Source organism: Neovison vison, chromosome 9, assembly GCF_020171115.1.
Source record: "Neovison vison isolate M4711 chromosome 9, ASM_NN_V1, whole genome shotgun sequence".
Lineage (NCBI taxonomy): Eukaryota > Metazoa > Chordata > Mammalia > Carnivora > Mustelidae > Neogale > Neogale vison.
The window spans coordinates 86584605-86603330 of NC_058099.1; the positions used below are offsets into that span (position 1 = coordinate 86584605).

An 18726-nucleotide genomic window follows, 5' to 3' on the forward strand; every position below is an offset into this window, starting at 1 on the left:
GAGCTCCGTGACTATGGGGGCAGAAGGAGCATTTCTGAAAAGATGGGAGTCTGTGCTGGGAGAGAAGAGTGTTTGCTGGATACAAACGAAATGATCCCTTTCAGGGGGGAAGGGCTTCGTGAGAGAGTGCCTGTATGTCGACGGCACCGTTGTCCTTCTGTGTTGAAGTGGTTGGGAACTCGAGATACTTGCCCATTCCCGCCGCCCCCATCTCCAGCACTTGACAGTTTAGGAATCTAAGATAAATAGGGTGACTCGTCCAAAGCCACGCAGGTCAGGGCTGGGATCGAAGAGTCCAGAGCTCATTCTCTTTCACGGTCCCTCCCCTTTACTTCACAGAGCATCCTAGGAAATGCTGGCTTACAAGGAGGGGTCCACACAAGAAACCTACATCCACCTGCAACCTATGGTAGCAATGCTCATCATCTGGTTCCAGGGAGTTCTATACAAGAAACAATCCTCTTTTAACACTTTCTCTTGCTTCCTTTCTACCCCCAATACTTCTGATGGCTACCCTCAGGACACCAGGAGGTAGAAAATGATGTAAGCAGGAGAATTTTTGTACTGTGGATCTCATTTGAACCTCAAAACAACCATACAGATGCCAAAAAAAAAGATAATCCTCATTATCCTCATATCAGGACCTCAATTTTAGGATGGCGGATATGGGGACAAGGTCTTTGGGAGATCCAAAATGCAGGAAACATCCCCCCTCCATTAACTGACCAGAAGTATTTATCATATATTCTGCAGAGCAATTACAGAGACAGGTGTATGTTTCCAAAACCATCTCTTCTGCCCAGTGCATCTGGAAGCATGCAGAAGTTTTGTCTTGACTGGGAGAAAACCAAGGTACAGAGAGCAAGTGGTTTTCCTGGGCCATACCAAAAGTACCAATTTCTACTAGACAACTATCCCTCTATAGTGTAAAAATGTCCCTCCTAGTGAGGCCTTCATCCTAACAAAATGTTACCTCATGAAACAGCATATGTAATTCATAGATTTTTATAGATAGGAGTTTTGTATTTGCAAAGTAGTATGTGGTAATACCTCTGACAGAATTTTCCCCTTTTAAAAAAATAAGGAACTTTAAAAGCAGTGGGAAGGTTTTGATGATTATAAACACAGACTAGGATTCCTCTTGTCTTCAACTGAGAATATGCTTCATTTGCCAGTTGCTTGCCCTCTAAAAAATTCCAGTTCTCAAGAAATCCAAGATACTTTAAGATCTAAAATAATGCTTAGTTTCAATCATTGGAAAATTACTTCTTCCCCTTATGAGCATTTTACTCTGGTAAAGATCTCTTCTCAGAACTCTTCTTAAAGATCACTATTCTTAAGTAAGCTGAACAGAGACACTGATGGCAGGTTGCACACATTTTGACCTAGGGATACCTCACTATTTTGAAGGAACCCCTGGATAAATCGTTTATGAAAAGATTAGAATTGAAGGAAAATTTACCGGTAATCAGTCTAAGCTTCTACTCTGGGAAGGACTCTGATTTACAACACATCTGACAAAAAATCAAGCAGTGTCCTCTAGAATATGACCAATGCCGGGGAGCTCACTACCTCACAATGGTTTATGCCTTTGTTCATCAATTCTTATTTTACGCTTCGTTCTGATTTTAAATAAAAATCTCCCTACTCTTAAGGTTGGCCCACATCTGACTTCTGAAATACCACAAAGTCTCTTCGTTCATCACCTGTCAATTCTGAAGACTTGATTCCTTGCTTTCAGCTTTTGTTCTTCGTATAAAACACCCTTAGTTTCTTTCCCTGGTCTTTTTGTGCCTGAGGTTGAGATCCGACAATATCCTCTTGCACAAAGTCATTCTTCTCTCAATCTGTTATAACTTACTGATCTCCTTTTTAAAGCAACACCTCAACTTTTATACATCTTTGGTAAATTCCAAAAACTGATACTGCTGAGCAATGCCCTTGCTTTCTAACTAGCCACTGTGTTTTCCCAGGGACAGTAGGTCTGTTCTCCTAGGACATACCTTTGCCAAAGTCTCATCATCCAGGTGATTCTTCTGAATCACGTGCTGAAGTGCAAAATAAATTTTTTCCTGAAGCTTCTGGACCTTCCTTGGTTCTATCAGCCAGGCTCGGTCTGACAAAGGAAAAGAATTAGGTTAGCGTGGGTGGGGGGGTATGTTAGCTTTCACCGCATTTATAGGTGCTGAGTTTCAGACCCATTTCATTGCTTTTGAAGACATATAGTTATTTATAAAAAACACAGATATTTTAAAAGAAATACCCTGATGACAGTAATGCCAGATACACTGACCCAGGAAAGGAGGATGGAGGGAAGAACCCAATGGTTCCAGTAAATACCAGCATGTTTCGTATTATCTGTGACAACTTACATCTCTCTCTCTCTCTCTTCTTTTTTTTGGACATTAACTTCTACTTTGAAAGAATCTAAGTTTATGACTTGTGAAGAAAATGAATTCTAGAAGAAAATCTATTACACAGGAGTATTTTTGGTATTCAGGATCCCCCTTCCCTTTTATAAGCTAAACTATAATGCAAAGCATAAACATGAATCAATTCCAAAAATTTAATCCTGTGTGCTCTTTTTCTACATGGAATTTTTTTTAAAGATTTTTATTTATTTGACAGAGAGAGATCACAAGCAGGCAGAGAGGCAGGAGGAAGCAGGCTTCCTGCTGAGCAGAGAACCCGATGTGGGGCTCGATCCCAGGACCCTAACATCATGACCTGAGCCGAAGGCAGAGGCTTTAACCCACTGAATCATGCAGGCACGCCTCTACGTGGAATTTTTAAGTGGTAGGTAGGACAATCCCTCCTTTCCTTTCTCCTATCCTACATTTTCTTTTTTTCCTTCCCATATCTCTCTCTTCACCACCCACTTCCTTCCTTTCTTCCTAGAAGCTTTATGGCTGGTGACAAAAATGCAGCCCAGCATCCATGCCTCAGGTGGGAGCTTCCATGAAGAGACATCTAGAGTCTCCAAATGCTGAACAAATACTCATGGAAAAGAACTTGGAAATGGTCCATCTGAACACGGTTCAGGTCAGGTGAGAAACTCAATTCTGTAATCCTAGACAGGGTAAGGACAAGTCTAGCCACCGGTTAAGCAAAACCCTTACGTAAGTGAGCACAAAAGCCTGCAGTGACAATTGTCAATCCGAATAAATTAGGTTTCTCTCCCTCTCCCTTCTCTAAACTATCCGGAGCTGCACAGACCGTGGCTTTTGTGACAAGATCTGGGGGTTCAAGGGTGGGGTCCGGCATGAACAGAGCCTGCAGAGGCTGGACATCGGTCTTTCCTCTTTTCTGAATATGGCACTAGGCCAGGATGGCAAACAGGTATCTGGAGCTGCAGAAGCCCCTGAGTTGGCCTGGAAGATTCTTTGCTAGGAAGACAAAGCCAAACGTCATGCTTCCAAACACTGCAGATTTTGATGGCTATAGGCTCACAGTTCAGCTGATTTCTGATCCATAAACAATAGGCTTACCTTAGGTCTGGGCAGTTATCTTCATAGATAGTTTAGGTGAGTTATGCCACGTCTTACGTATTCACTCCTAGGAATGTACTCACTTACCACAGACATCCCTAATAAGCAGTGTATTTTGCAAAACTTCCTTTGAGCAAGTGGGAAGCAGAGTGCAATCTCCTCCCTCATCCTAGACCCACAGACTTAGAACGAGTCTTCTATTTAACTATATTCCAAGAAAACTGTCAAATGCGATGAGAAAATGGTAGGAGGAAAATTATCTGGCATGTGGTTGCTATCAGAAATAACTATTTCTTGTCACTTCTCCCATTTATCTTTGTGCTTCCAGGCCTGAGAAACTTTGGAGGGTTTAAAACAAAACAAAAAACAAAACAAAAAAAGGCCTAAAGGAAAAACTTGATTGTAGACAGAGCCACAGAAGAAACTGTTAGTAATAACATGCCAAGTGATAATTTCTATTTTTGATAACATGGTTAAATAAAAAAGAGAGGCAAATTGAAAAGTCTTCATAAAATTTAACGATAAATAGATAAAGCCTCACTGATAAAAAAACGTAGAGGCTAAGAGGCACCTGGATGGCTCAGTTGGTTAAGTGTAGGACTCTTGATTTCAGCTCAGGTCATGATCTCAGAGTCTTGAGATCAAGTCCCTCTCCAGGCTCAGTGCCCAGCATGAAGCCTGCTTAAGATTCTCTCCCTCTGCTCACCCTCTCTCCCTGATAAGATCAAATAAAAAGTGTAGAGACTGATGTTATTGGCAGATACAGCTGAAATGACATGTCAGTATATGCAATCATGGGTAAGATTAATTTCTTCCAGTCCCACTGAAAACTATGTTAGGGAATAAGAAGAGCTCTAGTCCCTAGGATGAATTTTATGGAAAGAATGAGTCTCGTGGCCATGAAAATTATTAGCAAAGAACTGTAAATGACACTGGTATCCTTTCACCCAAAATCTAACCGAGCAGACAGCTGAGTGACTCTGAGTTCATTCTGGTTGAAGAAGGAGCCATGTACTTACTAGGATTCTAGACATTCTCAAGCTGCCATATATTTACAGCACTTCAGTTGCTAGAGTTCTACTGCATCTATAAACATTACACCTTATCTTCTTTGAAAATTTTGGTATGTTATTGCATTTTAGAGCTAGACATGATCTTCATTTTTTTCCCTAAGATTTATTTATTTATTTATTTGAGAGAGACAGAGCACACTGGGTAGGGAAGGGGCAGAGGAAGAGGGAGAGAATGGTAAGCAGACTCTGAGCAAGTGGAGTGTGAGCCCGACATGGGGCTTGATCTTATGACCCTGACATCATGACCTGAACTGAAATCAAGAGTCGGACACATAACTGACTGAACCACCCATGTGCCCCACGATCTTAGTATAATGAAGTCCACACTTATTACTTTATAGATGAGGAGACTAAAGCTCGGGGAGGAGGGGGGGGGTTCAAGTATTTAAGGTCACAGAGAGAAGTGATGACACATCCCTCTATGGGAATGTCTGCGTCCACATCGGAGATTCTCCCTTTCCCAGTCTTTAGTGGGAATCATTTTTCCCTCTGCTGTCCTCATATTGGGGCTTTTCAAAGCCCCTCATATTGGTAATCTTGGTGGAAGAACCAACAAAGGAGGTGTTTGAAGAAAAGGTTGTACATTTTATTTCCTTTTGTCCTCATGCTGGATCTTTCATTTAAATATATTTCTACTAAGTCTCACCTTGAAGGACATTTGTTTTCAACCTCCTTTATTCTTACAATCGAAATAGAACTTATCTGTAACTCAGGCCACCATCCGCCCTCATTAATCTGTTAAGGAATACTTTTGCTTATCTAAATCTGGAGTGAGCCTTACCACACACCCTTCTCTTGCTTGTGGGGTAAAATGGCTCATTTTAATTAATTTAAGGCTACTTTCTTTTGAATTGTCCAAAAATATCACAAGCTTGCTTAAGGAAATTTAAATTTCTCCTGAGTACATAGGCTTGGGTAGATATAATTCATGTTAAAGATAGAATTTTTTTTTTTTTTTTAAGACAAGACCTCAGACCTCCTTACCTGGAGATATCAGAACAGCAGATGAGAACAAAGCAATCTCCTCCTCAGTCAGCTGCAAGGAACACAAATTCTTTGCAAAGTCAAATGCTTCATTCACTAGGTCATCGGAACCTATAAAAGAAGGCCAATTAAATGAGAATAATTGAATGGAATGGGGCAATAGTAAGGAAAGCCCCATAATCCAGATGGTATTCAGGGATTTGCACACTAGGCAAAAAGTTTTCCAAGTTCCTAGTAATTACAGAATGAGGAAATTGGGCAGCATCTCAATCTCAATCAAGCACTGAAAATTAACGTTACACCCATGAGGGGCCGATGGGATGGTGTGTGCCCACTGTAATATTCAACTGGGACTATAGAAACTAAAAATAATCTTGGAAGTCTGAAATTAGTTCCTTCTAAAAATATTTAAATAAGTGATTTTGGGGATCCTTCAGTAGAGAGAGAACATACACAGAAAACCAAAAACATTACTCATAAGGCATAAGGGCTATCGGTCTTAGTGGCCCCGGAACCTGGCAGCATAGAATGCCCAGAGACCTCAAACTGAGATGTTCTAAATTCTTACAGAATGAGGAGGAGGTATCTTTCAAGAGGGTAACTTCCCTGAAAATCTTACTGAGGGGCAGGCATTCATTTATTTTTACCTTCTCACGGATCCCTTGTAGGTCAGTTGCTTAGCAATGGTGAATTTTGGCAAAAGAATGCTTCGTCCCTACACTGATCCTTGGTAAATGTTTATTTTATGAGGCTGGAAATATACCCAAGTTGCCTGCCAAGGCTTTTCCTCCTTTCTTGAAAATCTAGCCTTGCAGAGGACATGGATGTGTATCAGCGGCAGAAGGCAAACAATGCCAGCCAGACGGACTTGCCGTTCGCTGCCCTATCAACTGACAGCACAGAAGGTGAAAGGGCACTGGCCTCTGTGATGTCCAGGGGCCACGTATGGAACAAATGGCACTGCCAGTCGTTAAAACCTTTCCTGGCATTGGCCCATCTTCGCTAGCGTTCCTATCTGCTCTGCGACCGACGCCGATGTGAATGATACCCGCACTTTCAAGACTGCCCCTGTGTGTGCCCCCCCACAGGAAAAGTCTGGGGGTCATGGGAAGGCAGGGTGGCACCCACTCTTCCTGTGCGCCCACCAGAACATCATGGATTAACAGGGAGAAAGTCAGTGCTATGGGAAAGAAGCAAGTGAAGGAGCTCTTCTTTTCATTAAATATCTTAACTAACGATTATGCATTTACAGAAGACACTAAGAGATCACTCACCCATGGACCACCAGTGGTCTACCTAATGTACTGTGTGAGGCAGTAAGCTAGAAGGGAAAATAAAAGTTGATCGTACAAAGAATAATCTAGAATGTCTCTCCGTTCTTTCGGAACCCGTCTCCATTGATTTCTGAAGAAGGTGTGGTTGATCTCAAAGGGGTCTGTGGTTCTCTCCCACCTTTCATATTAAGATGCACAACTCTAAGATCCTAGATAACACTGGTCCATCCCCTGTCAAGTGAGATGCTATTTCAAATTCAAGAATCAAGGCATTTCATTTACCAACTTCTCAGTGGAGAAACTGACGGCAGCTAAGAAAACTGTGTCACCATCAAAGGTAAACTCACCTAAGGCCTTGAACATCTGCATTCCTCCATATTTTCCTTCAAACAGAACAGTGTTGTTTAATGGGTTGAAGGCACGGCACATTCTCACTAAAACCACTTCCAAGCAACCTATGAATAAAAAAATAAAGGAAATATGTGTATACGTGCAATAATAAAGAAGTTATTATAAAGGCTGGGACTTCCAAAAGAACCTCGGAAACACACACACATACACATAGGCACATAGCTGCACCCATTCAGAAATACCTCAGGATCTCTTCCCGAGTTAAAAAAAAAAAAAAATAGCTCTCTTTGTGCTTGTGTGAGGAATTAAAGATAAAATAGACCTTAAAGAGGTTAAAATGGAAAGCAGCAACAATATGGTTTTTGGGAAGCATAATTTTTCTTTTCTTTCTTCTTTCTCCTTCCTTCTCTCTTGCCTTTTTTTTTTTTTTTTTTTTTTTTACTAATATTACAGGTGGTTCCAACTTCTGGATCCACAAGGAGCTTTGCAACAGGCAAGTCCAACCTGCTCCCTTTTGCAGAAGTTCTGCAGGGGCCACATGTGCCCCCTGTCCATGTTAGGTTTCAGCACAGGACGACTTTACATAGGGGCCCCTTCAGGGTGTTTCTGGAGGGCACCACAGACATCTGATGTCTTTGAAAGGAGGTTTTCTTGGTCAAATGAGTTTTGGCAAAATGCTGAATATGATCTCACTTCCGAGTTACAATCAGCATTCACAGGTCAAAGGCCTGGGGAAGCCTCAACGTGAAGGAACTTGTTCAGCCTTGAAACTAGCGTTTCTCTGACTTCACTGTTGACCCAGAGAGGGCAGGACCTGTGTCTGCAGACATTAGGGGGTTGTGGTTACTTTATTCACAATTACATCTCCAGGACTTAAAAAAGTTCCTGGCACCTAGTAGGGGCTTACTAACTACTTGTTTTTATTATTTCTGTAAAGTTTTCTTTATTTGAGAGAGGTAGAGAGTATGCAGGGGGGGGGGCAAAGGGAGAGAACCTTCAGGCAGACTCCCCCCTCAATGCGGAGCCCTGGGCACGGCTCCATCCCATGACCCATGAGATCGTGACCTGAGCGGAAACCAAGAGTCAGACACTTAACTGACTAAGCCCCCCAGCCGCCTCTAAATATTTGTTGAATGAACTAGTTTGCTGCCTTTGTTTTGCCCTCTGAACATTTATGGACATTCTGAGGAACCACCGTACAGGTGAATCGGCTAAGCCCCTGTTTTCCCCAGGGTATCTGTGGTGCCCTTCTTACTTGCCACTGAGTATTTATGTCTGTGTCTTACTTTCTTTGGTCTGCTGCTTTCTCTCTGCTTTCCCTTATATGTCACCCAGCATAAGGGCTTACACATAGAAGGGGATTTGTAAATCTTAAAACAGTGTTTTTTCTGGGGTGCCTGGGGCACCAGTTGTTAAGCAGCAGCCTTTGGGGCAGGTCATGGTCCCTGGGACCCAGAATCAAGCCCGCATCCGGCTCCCTGCTCAGCGGGGGTCTGCTGCTCCCTCTGCCTCTGCCTGCCATCCCCCCCTGCTTGTGATCACTCTCTCTGCTGTCACTGTCAAATAACAACTTTAAAAACAAAACAAAACCCCCCAAAAGAGTGGTTTTTCTGACAAAAAAACAATAATAGGTACCATTTACTGAGTAAATAATAAGGGGGAAGGCACGTTCCTTGGCCCCTGACATTTGTTATTTTATTTGTTCCTTACAATACCATTTCAAGTGAGCTTTATTAGCCCCCCCTTTTTTAGGGGTGAGTTACGGGAGACTTAAGGAGGTTAAGTTCTCTGTCTGCCCTTTATACTAGAGTCAACGTATTTACAGCAGGCAGAGATGTTAGAAGGTCACATGGTAGAGTGGTTCTCCAGGATCAGTCTATGGGCTCATTATACCTGAGACTTAGAAATGCAGTGATCTGGGTTCCCTTCTCGAAGACTCAGATCCGTGGGCCTCAGATGACGGCCACGACTCAGAACAGGCAACGAGCTCCTCAATGCCGCCAGTGCAACTGGAAGTTTGGAATTCATTATTTCTACTCCATCTCTTTATTTTGCAAATGAGGAAACTGCCATCTCAAGAGGCTAGCTCAAGGTCACATATCAAATGTGGCAGATTTTTTTTTTTTCAAAGACAGTCACAAAAATATCTTCCATCCCACATGCTTTTCAAGGGCCTTACCACTCCCCCATCAAGAAGAAGGATTCATGTCTCCTACCCTTGAGTCCAGGTGCACGGTCATGGCTGCCCTGACTAACAGGGTGAGGTGGAAATAACCCAGCTAAGCCAGAAAAATGTTATGCACTTTGGCCTTGGGCGTTCGGAGTGCCAGCCTCTGAAACTAGCGAGCGTGCCGCAAGAAAGTCCAGGCGCGCTGTGGAGAGGCTGACGTGCGTGCATAGGAACAGGGGCCTGCAGTCCAGAGCCTTGGCCGAACTCTGGACTCAACCAGCCCACACTGCCATCTCACAATCAGTGCCACTGATTTCCACTCCCCATGTATCTCCTCCCGGCCTACCTGACTTGAGAAGTAGAATCTGATCGTTCTGACAGAGCTCCATGAAGCCCGTGATCCGCTTCGCGAACTCCACCACGTACTGGATGGCGTGAGTGATCTGGATGGCGCACTGCTGCCACAGCGCTTCCCTGGACTTCGAGAGAGAACCACGAAATGAACGTGGGGCCCAGAGCAACGTGGAGAGTCAGTGGCATAGTCAGGGTTTCCCTCCTGGTGCTCCCCTCTCACGGGGGGCCCAAGGCCAGAATGTACCCAATTCCTTTGGAAGAGGTAGATAATGACAATATTTTCTGATGTATTGTTCTGATCTGTTCAAACCTTGATACACGATTAATGTACTGAGACGAAAATAATGGAAGCATTGCACTAAGGTGTAAAGATAGATGCTTAGTTTCTTTGCTCTTTTCCCCTCCTCTTCCCCTAAACAAACTCGGGCTCTTAGTCCGTTCTGGGAGAAAAAAGACTGTCACACTGAGGAGCAGTGATTTCGTTCCCAGGCTTCTATCTGGTCATGTTCGCGGGCACCTAAGGAACACTGAACTTGTAAGATTTTTACATTGTATTCTTTTTCCAGAACTTATGGAGAGTGCTGTTTGCTATAAAAAGAATTTCACAGGGAAAGACCTCAAACCATCAAATCACTCTCTTAAGTAGAATCTCTGAAATGTATTTTTTGACCCTTGCATTATCTTCCTTGGAACAGGATACATAAATCCAAGTGTGTGAATTCTGCTTTTTATTGATCATAACAATACCTATGGTTTTATCTTATTCATATAAAAGGGATAAGATTTAATTATGCCAATGGAGAAAAATCAATGTTATAATCAAATATTTATTGACTTATATATTTTTTTAGATTTTAAGTAATCTCTGTACCTGATGTGGGACTCGAAGTCACAATCCTGAGATCAAGATCACAATCCTGAGCTCAAGATCACGATCCTGAAATCAAGCATGCTCTACTGATTGACCAAGCCAAGTGACCCTCGTATGTTTAGATATAGACCCATTTATGTATTTTATTTAAAATTTCATTTACTGGTAGATCTTGTAATTGTAGATCTCCATCCCAAAGAAAAGTGATGTGACTATATAACAATAGCAAATTCCTTCTTTTAAAAACTTCTCCGGTGGATACAAAGTAATAATAATAATAAAAAAATATAATTATAACATGAGGTGAGTTGTCCTTTTATTTCTTTGATCCTTTTTAACATGCAGGGCAAGAAAAAGCATTTAGGATGCTTTATGGCATGTCTTTGTAGTGTAAATTTGCAACTATTACTACTGCTACAATTTCTTAATTGTTTCTCTTCCTTGCCTGGCCCCGGGAAGCCACCATGAGAAATCTTAAGGTCATCTGATGTGGGCACAGTCTCCCTGGTCCCTCGAATAGGACCGTGTTGTTTAATTGGAGTGGTCTGGGCTCCCAGGGAACATCTGGCGACATCTGGAGGCAGCTGACTGCCACGACGGGGTGAGGGACTGCTACGGCACCTGGTGGGCAGAGACCAGGGATGATGCTAAGCATCCGCCAGCGTGCGGGACAGTCCCTACAGAGAATTATCTGGCCCTAATTGTCGGTAATGTTGAGGTTCGAGAAAGCCAGAAATCGAGAAATCCCAAGAAAAACGGTCTCGTGATTTCCTAGAGTACCTTGCTCTGATAGGCTTTAATTTCTTCATAGGTGTGGGTCTGCCACGCCAGCTGGTGTAGCTCCTCCATGGTGTACTGACACGTCTCCAGATGGGACTTGATGATGTTCTGTGCGATTCGATCTGTGAGAAGGAAGATCAGTTAGAGGGTCTGTAAGTTCCCGCTCTGCAAAGAAACTAGCTATTACTGTTTCCTACAGGAATCCCTTTGGAGACACTCCAATTGTATGAGTGTCTTTAACCCTACTATCTGTATATGTATCTCCTAACTATTGTCTTTTTTTTTAAGATTTTATTTACTGAGAGAGAGAACACAGTGAGAAAGTACAAGCGGGGGAGCAGTAGACAGAGGGAGAGTGAGAAGCAAGGAAGCCCAATGTGGGGCTTGATCCCAGGACCCTCAGGTCATGACCTGAGCCAAAAGCAGATACTTAACTGACTGAGTCACCCAGGCATCCCTCAATTTCTAGTCTTTTAATCAAAATATACTGCCTTTTACTCCCTCCCCCCTTTTGGGTCACAAACCCGGGGCTTTACAAGTTGTGAAGTGTTCAAATAATTATTTTTAAAATAAATACAAATGACCATGTTTCCTGCTTTTTGGCCTAGAAGACCAGTAACATGGTTGACATTTCACTCCAAAGACTTTAAAAATATTTTGAAAATCACCAGACTCCCATTGTTTATCTCAGAAAGGGAGAATTTAAATATATAACTTTATTGGCTTATATATGTATTTTTAATTTTTTATAAACATATATTTTTATCCCCAGGGGTACAGGTCTGTGAATCGCCAGGTTTACACACTTCACAGCACTCACCATAGCACATACCCTCCCCAATGTCCATAACCCCACCCCCCTTCCCTCAACCCCCCTCCCCCCAGCAACCCTCAGTTTGTTTTGTGAGATTAAGAGTCACTTATGGTTTGTCTCCCTCCCGTCCCATCTTGTTTCATTTATTCTTCTTCTACCCACTTAAGCCCCCATGTTGCATCACCACTTCCTCATATCAGAGAGATCATATGGTAGTTGTCTTTCTCCGCTTGACTTATTTCGCTAAGCATGATACGCTCTAGTTCCATCCATGCTGTCGCAAATGGCAAGATTTCATTTCTTTTGATGGCTGCATAGTATTCCATTGTGTATATATACCACATCTTCTTGATCCATTCATCTGTTGATGGACACTTAGGTTCTTTCCATAGTTTGGCTATTGTGGACATTGCTGCTATAAACATTCGGGTGCACGTGCCCCTTTGGATCACTACGTTTGTATCTTTAGGGTAAATACCCAGCAGTGCAATTGCTGGGTCATAGGGCATGGAGGTTCCTCAAAATGTTGAAAAATATTGGCTTATATTTTTAAAGAGAAGATAAAACAATAATCTAAAAAGATAAGTTCTTTGTTGAGAAAAGAGAAGAGAGTAGAAGGACAAGGTAGAGGCTAGATGCTCTGATATTACTTTTATAGATTGGACTTTGGAACCATATAAATATCTTACATGATAAATAATGGCAGAGGGAATATAAATGAAACAGTATTGACTCATGAGGTGATAATTATTGAAGTTGGGCCATGGTGACGATTATATTCTCTTTTCTAATTTTTCATAAGAGGAAATTTTTCTTTTAAAAATGAGAAGATGATTACATTAATAAAAAAGTAAGAACAAACAAAATAAGTCTTTTGGGGCTATTCATCTCTATTGAGCTGTATCTGGTATTGTATCTTAAATACTGAACATTCTGGGTTTGGAGGTATGGCAGTTGAACAATAGAACCAGACATAACAGATCTCCTCAAAAATCTGCAACAAGTCTCCTAGAGCTAGACAGAGCTGGTAGGAGGTTCCTTCAAAATCCCCTCAGCTATTTGAACATATGAATAGCATGAGACCTCGGGAACCCAAGTACCCAGGGATTCTATATAAGCGGGGTGAGTAGAATGAAGATGACCAAATCTTTTTTTCCACCTAGTAACTGTTCTTGGCTCACACAGGAATAGAATTTTTCTGTTTTCTCAGGTTATGCAATTTCAGATACAATTTCTGTTCTTTCTAAATGGCCATATTTCATTCCTCCAGGATAACTCCCAGAGTGGTGCTGAGGCTCCTTCTTTTTTATCTCGCTAAGCTTCTGGGACACGTGGCGTGAAATATATTGAGTTTTGGTGATGTAGAGAATAAAGACATGTACGCTTGTGCTTCCAGTGAGCTCTCCAAATAAAAAACCTTGTATAGCCCATTGCCTGGTATACTATAAACACTGAGTAAATGCCAGCCACACTGGTCATTATTAGGACACTCTATAGTATTTGTCATCAGGGAAGCTATGTGAGGACTCCAATGGACACAAAACAGGGAGATTTAATTTCACAATCAGTGCCACTGGAGGAAGATATTTCAGTATTTCTTAGAGTTTTCCAATCAGAACCATTAAGTGCTAGATGTAGAAGATGCTACAAAACGCTAAATTATGATTACAGTTATTCTCTGCAGTTGAACTGAATGAATTTCTAGACTCCCATTGCTTATCATATCCTAAAATCCTTTCTTTAAAAAAATCCTATATTCAAAATTTTATTGAATATCCTCCGATGTTATAAAAAAAAAGGGCAGGAATTACTTTATACATCATACTAAAATAGATTGGTATGTCATGGTTCATCATTTTTCAATTTCTCTTGGGCAGTCTAATTATTTAGAATCTATAAAAAAAAATCTATTCCTAAGAATATGATGAAAACGTAAGGTTTTTATGGCTTTCTAGTTTTCAAACCTTTATCTTCTTGCTGTAGTCTGTCTTCATCTTCAAAGATAGGCTGATTTGTCAGTAATTTACAGGCTTCAGGGTTTATAAGCAAAACTGCAACTGCCACTCAAAATTGCATTATGGAAAACTCTTTATCTGTCCCTTTATGCCATCTCCTGGGAACTACTGGCCAAGGTTTAAAAACTCTCTAGCCTTCTGCCACCAAAGCTTGGGGTCCTATGGGGAATAAGAAGAGGTGGGCATAATAAAAACATGGACGAGTTAAACAAAACCGGAAGTAAAATCCACACGCATGCTCAGATGTCCACCCCCTGCTTCCCTGTGTTCTCAGGTGGAGAGGTCGGCTGCTGTTACGTGTGATTCCATGTCCAAAGAGCCCTGTTCCACTTAAACTTGGATTGTGGTTATTTGTGCCGATCGGTCTGTTCCAGACCTTTTGAGGTTGTGTGTGTGTGCTTTTCAAGAACCGCACTGCGGAGCTGAGCAGAGTGCCTCCACACCTCCACACGCTCATTCAAGAGATATTTTTTGAAAAGCTATTTTAGACCAGGTTAAGGTACAGATCTTTTAAAATAGGACATTGTCTTTTTTAAGGGGTCTTACAGTATCATACATCATGACATATCATATCATAATGTAGTAAATGCCCTTGAGTTGTTCTGGGAGCCCAAAGGAGAATGTCTCCAACTCAGTCTGGGGGAGGCAGAAACATAGCCATAGAGAAGATGCCTGTTGGTCTGGGTCTGAGCAGGTTTGTCATGGGGAGAAGAGAAAGGCACACACCTCAGGGAGAGGGGCTGCCCTTACAAAGGCCCAGATAGAAAGCTATTAGGAGATAGATAATTTCTGCTCCTTATAAGCCTTACCTCTTACCACCAATTTCCCTTTTACCAAGAGAGAGACTGAGTGCCTCTAGAGCCATATTTACAGAGCCAGCAAATGGGGATTTGGAATCAGGTATGTCTTTCCTGGCAAGAGCTCTGTAGCACGGGCAGCAGAGAGCGCGTGCAGAGATGGGAGAAATGAGGTCGGGATGGAAACCGGCACCCAAGAGCAGAGTGAGCCTGAAGAATGTGGGTTTCTTGAGTTAAGGCAACTGGGAGCCAGTGGAAGCTGTGGAGCAGGAGAGCGACCCGGTGGGGTTTTTCTTTTATGAAGGTGACCTTGGCCATGGCAAAGAAGAGGCAGGGGCATGAGGGAGTACCCAGACTAATCAGGCCATGGTGAGAAGTCAAGCAAGAGAGCAGGAGACTCTGGCTCCAGGACAGTTCCGAAGCGGGGTGCACGGGACCCGCGGGTGTGGCAGTGAGGGAGAGAGGGACGGTAGACAGAGCATTCAATGTGGAAGGTACTCAACCAGTGCTGAGTTAGTAACGGCAATGCTGAAAACGGCCTCCCTCCTCCCTCCCTCCGCTCACTCGTCTTCCATTCCCTGCTTTATCTCACAAAGGACACTAGAAAGCTTACACGGCCCCGCGCTAGAGGATCTTAAAGCCTAAACACTCCCAGCTGTTTTGAGGTCAAACATGGAAGGCGCACTGTTACTCTCACACCGTCTCGGTGAGAAATCAAAGGTAAATCTGACGTAAGAGCCAAGAATATCCGCGGGGCGAAGGCACAGCGCAGCCCCGCTCCGTGCGCTCCCGGCAAAGGTGAGCCGCGCGCAGGACCCACGTGGGCCCCTCGAGGTCACCACACCCCAGGGAGCAGGCCCGAGGGCTCCTGCTGTCCATTAGAAAGACACGCGGCCATCAGAGGAGATGCTCTGCCCGGACCGAGAGTCTGCGGTTGTGCAAGGGGGAGAAGGATTTCAGAAGAAGGGACAAAGGGAGCGACAAAGAATACAGGATGCAACGTTCCTGCTAGGAGCCAAAGGAACTTTCAAGAGCCCCTGCCTGAAAAAAGAGAAAGGGTGAGAGTAAACGCAGTCCTCTCCAGGGACCGACCACATGAGCAGTCCGGACAAAGAGACTGAGGTCAAGGAGCAGAGCACACGGAATCTCTCCGGGCAATCGCACACCCTTCATCCGTTTTCCCGGGCTGGGACTGCACTTGCTGGTCGGAGCCTACTTTCTGTCCGATTCTTTAACCAGCCCGCGCCCCGGGCGACACAGGTCCAAGTGGGAGCCCACCGCGCCGAGCTGGGATAAGGGCTTCCAGGGGGATATGGCCCGGATGGCTGACAGAGGGGAAGGTCTCCCGCCTTCAGGGACAAGGTCCATGAACTCTACCTTGTTCTTCCTGAGATCAGGGATGAGGTTGGAGGTTTCTTAAGTGGATATAAAGACACAGCTACATTTTCTCAGGAGTTAAGGCTCAGTATATATATGTTCAGCGAGACGCAGGTTCGTCCAGTTCTCTGAGCACGCGAGCTGCTTTGATAGCTAATGAAGTGATGTCAAGGAATGAGAAAACCAATCTTACATGCTCCGTCTAGTCATTTCTTTTCAATCGCGATGAGGTAAAACACAAACACTGATGCTGCGAGGAAAAACTGGGTGTGTAATTATAGGTTAATGTCAAGTCTAAGAGCCTTGTTTTCTGTTTGTTAATTTCACAAGCAACTTCTTGTTCTTGCTTTCTCCTCACACCCCTCTCCCCCAATAAAATTGATGTTTTGGTTTTGGACTTTGACCCTGATACTCTTCTTGAAGGAAGGCTTGTTGGAACACAAGACTTATAACTGACTGGCAAAATTTGCAACTCCATATATCAAGTAACTTTATAAGACACAACCTCCAATTCAACTGAAAGCATAATCCCAGAAAATTTTTAAATAATTGATACAGGGATACGTTTATGGCACAGACTGTAGCTAACAGATTGCACTTATCTCCAAACTCACTCAGTTGTATATTTTATGGTATGCATAGCTTTTTGTATGCCAATCATACCCCAATAAAGAGGCTTAGAAAGTAAGTGATATAAAGCAAATATACTTAACCATTTTTGATTAAAAAAAAAAAAACAACCAAACAATATCATTAAAATTGTCACACTTCCCTGGAACTCTTAGGGGTAATCTTCAATCCACTTACAATGTGGGCGTTAAGAAGAGAAAAATTAAATTTTCGAAGGGAAATCTAGAATAAAATTGATGGCAATTCTCAACAGTGTGTACAAAAGTTATAGAACCCTGGGGCTGGAACTAACCTCCGTCTTCCATTTCCAAATGGACTGTATCTAAACAATTTCAGAAGTGAACCGGCTCTCTATTCTCCAGGACTTACAGGACTGCCACACCCCTCCTTCATCCTCATCAATCTTCACTGTGATCTGCTGAATACATCTAAGAAGTAGGCAGGGACTCCTTCCTTAAGGCATTTAGAAATGGTTGAGATGTGTGTGATAAAGTTCACAAAGGTAAGTGGAGTTTTAAAGATCAGTCCTGTTGCCCAATGTAAAAATAGTATTTTCAAGTAATGCTTAAAGAAATACATGAAAAATAATTTTGCATACGTACTGATCCAGAGAGTAAAGTGAGGTTGGGAAATAAGTCATCCAAATTACCTAATCCTATGTAGAAAAAAAGGTTATGTGTGTATATTTCGGTGAGGAATAAGTAAACTGACAAGTAAGGTGGACAATTCCTTGTTTATAACTGTAATGCTCTAAAACGAGGACCAGCTTGCAGCTTCTAAAATAACAAGTGACCTTCTGCAGCTCTGATTTCAACCACTCAGCGGGTTTTTTCCACCAAAGGGGCTTATTTTAGCTCTCACTAGACATTTCAGCAAATGGTGCTCTCCAAAGGCTGCAGCATCTCTGACACGGATTACACAGGTGGTTTCATTAGAATCCCACATCCTGGGAGCGGGGAAAGTTGAGTATATCTTTAAAAACTGCTGCTTTCAGTGTTATTACCAAGAGCACCCGTGGCCCAACTGTACCAAGGAGAGAAAGCTGAGACTCCACGCTATATATAGTGCATCTGAACTTCCTAATTCTTTCTCCTCCCCCTTCCCCCCCCTTTTTTTTGCTCTGTAAGAAAGGATGGTTTCTTCCTGGTGAACTATACCCTCTATTCATTTTCCTCCACAAGGGGTTTCTTTTAAACTTGGAAGTATTCTCCCTAAAATACTATATCTCTGCCTCAATCAAAGTGATTAATGAATTTTTAATTTATCGCTTGCCTTAAGGATCTAGAGACCCACTCAAGTCTCTGTTTCGTTTGTATTACTGGTGTGAAAGAGGAATTCTTAGGGGATTCACTTTGAATTAATGCCAGGATATCTTCACGGACTTGCTCAAGGCAAGTTTTAAGTGTCTGCATTAGGTTTTCAGAATATCAGGATTCCTCAGAATCCACGCTCTGAGGGAGTAACTATAATATAGTAGAACAACCGTTTGAAAGGTGAAGCATTTAACCAAGGTGTGCATTTCGTCTTTTTGACCACAGACTACTAGTTTTGTAAGTTTCCTGTCACTGAATAGAACAAGTATACCTGTTGGGGTTTAATAGGTGACTATCAATTTCAAGACATTTCTGATTTTTCCAATCTCTATTTAGAGCTTCTTATTTTTTAAGCATAGAGCTGTGCTGTCAGCATAAAAACATCAATAACATTTAAGCTTAAAACAGCCATCTCGTGGGGTGCCTGGGTGGCTC

The 18726-nt window shown here is 42.6% G+C and overlaps 1 protein-coding gene and 1 long non-coding RNA gene across 3 annotated transcripts in view; one reads left to right on the plus strand and one right to left on the minus strand.

The window, feature by feature from the left end:
- Positions 1–18726, minus strand: part of RORB (RAR related orphan receptor B) — a 191204-nt gene that overhangs the window by 14755 nt on the left and 157723 nt on the right. For both annotated transcript variants that reach the window (XM_044265887.1, XM_044265886.1), the window contains exons 5-9: positions 11346–11467; positions 9687–9819; positions 7167–7274; positions 5546–5656; positions 2004–2116 (exon numbers count right to left, since the gene is read on the minus strand). In XM_044265887.1, coding sequence (XP_044121822.1) covers positions 2004–2116; positions 5546–5656; positions 7167–7274; positions 9687–9819; positions 11346–11467 — 587 coding nt within the window. The remainder of the gene's footprint in view (positions 1–2003; positions 2117–5545; positions 5657–7166; positions 7275–9686; positions 9820–11345; positions 11468–18726) is intronic.
- LOC122917691 lies at positions 2706–10817 on the plus strand. Its single transcript, XR_006386436.1, has 3 exons — positions 2706–2796; positions 2899–3047; positions 10546–10817. It is a non-coding gene; the product is annotated as an uncharacterized LOC122917691 (long non-coding RNA).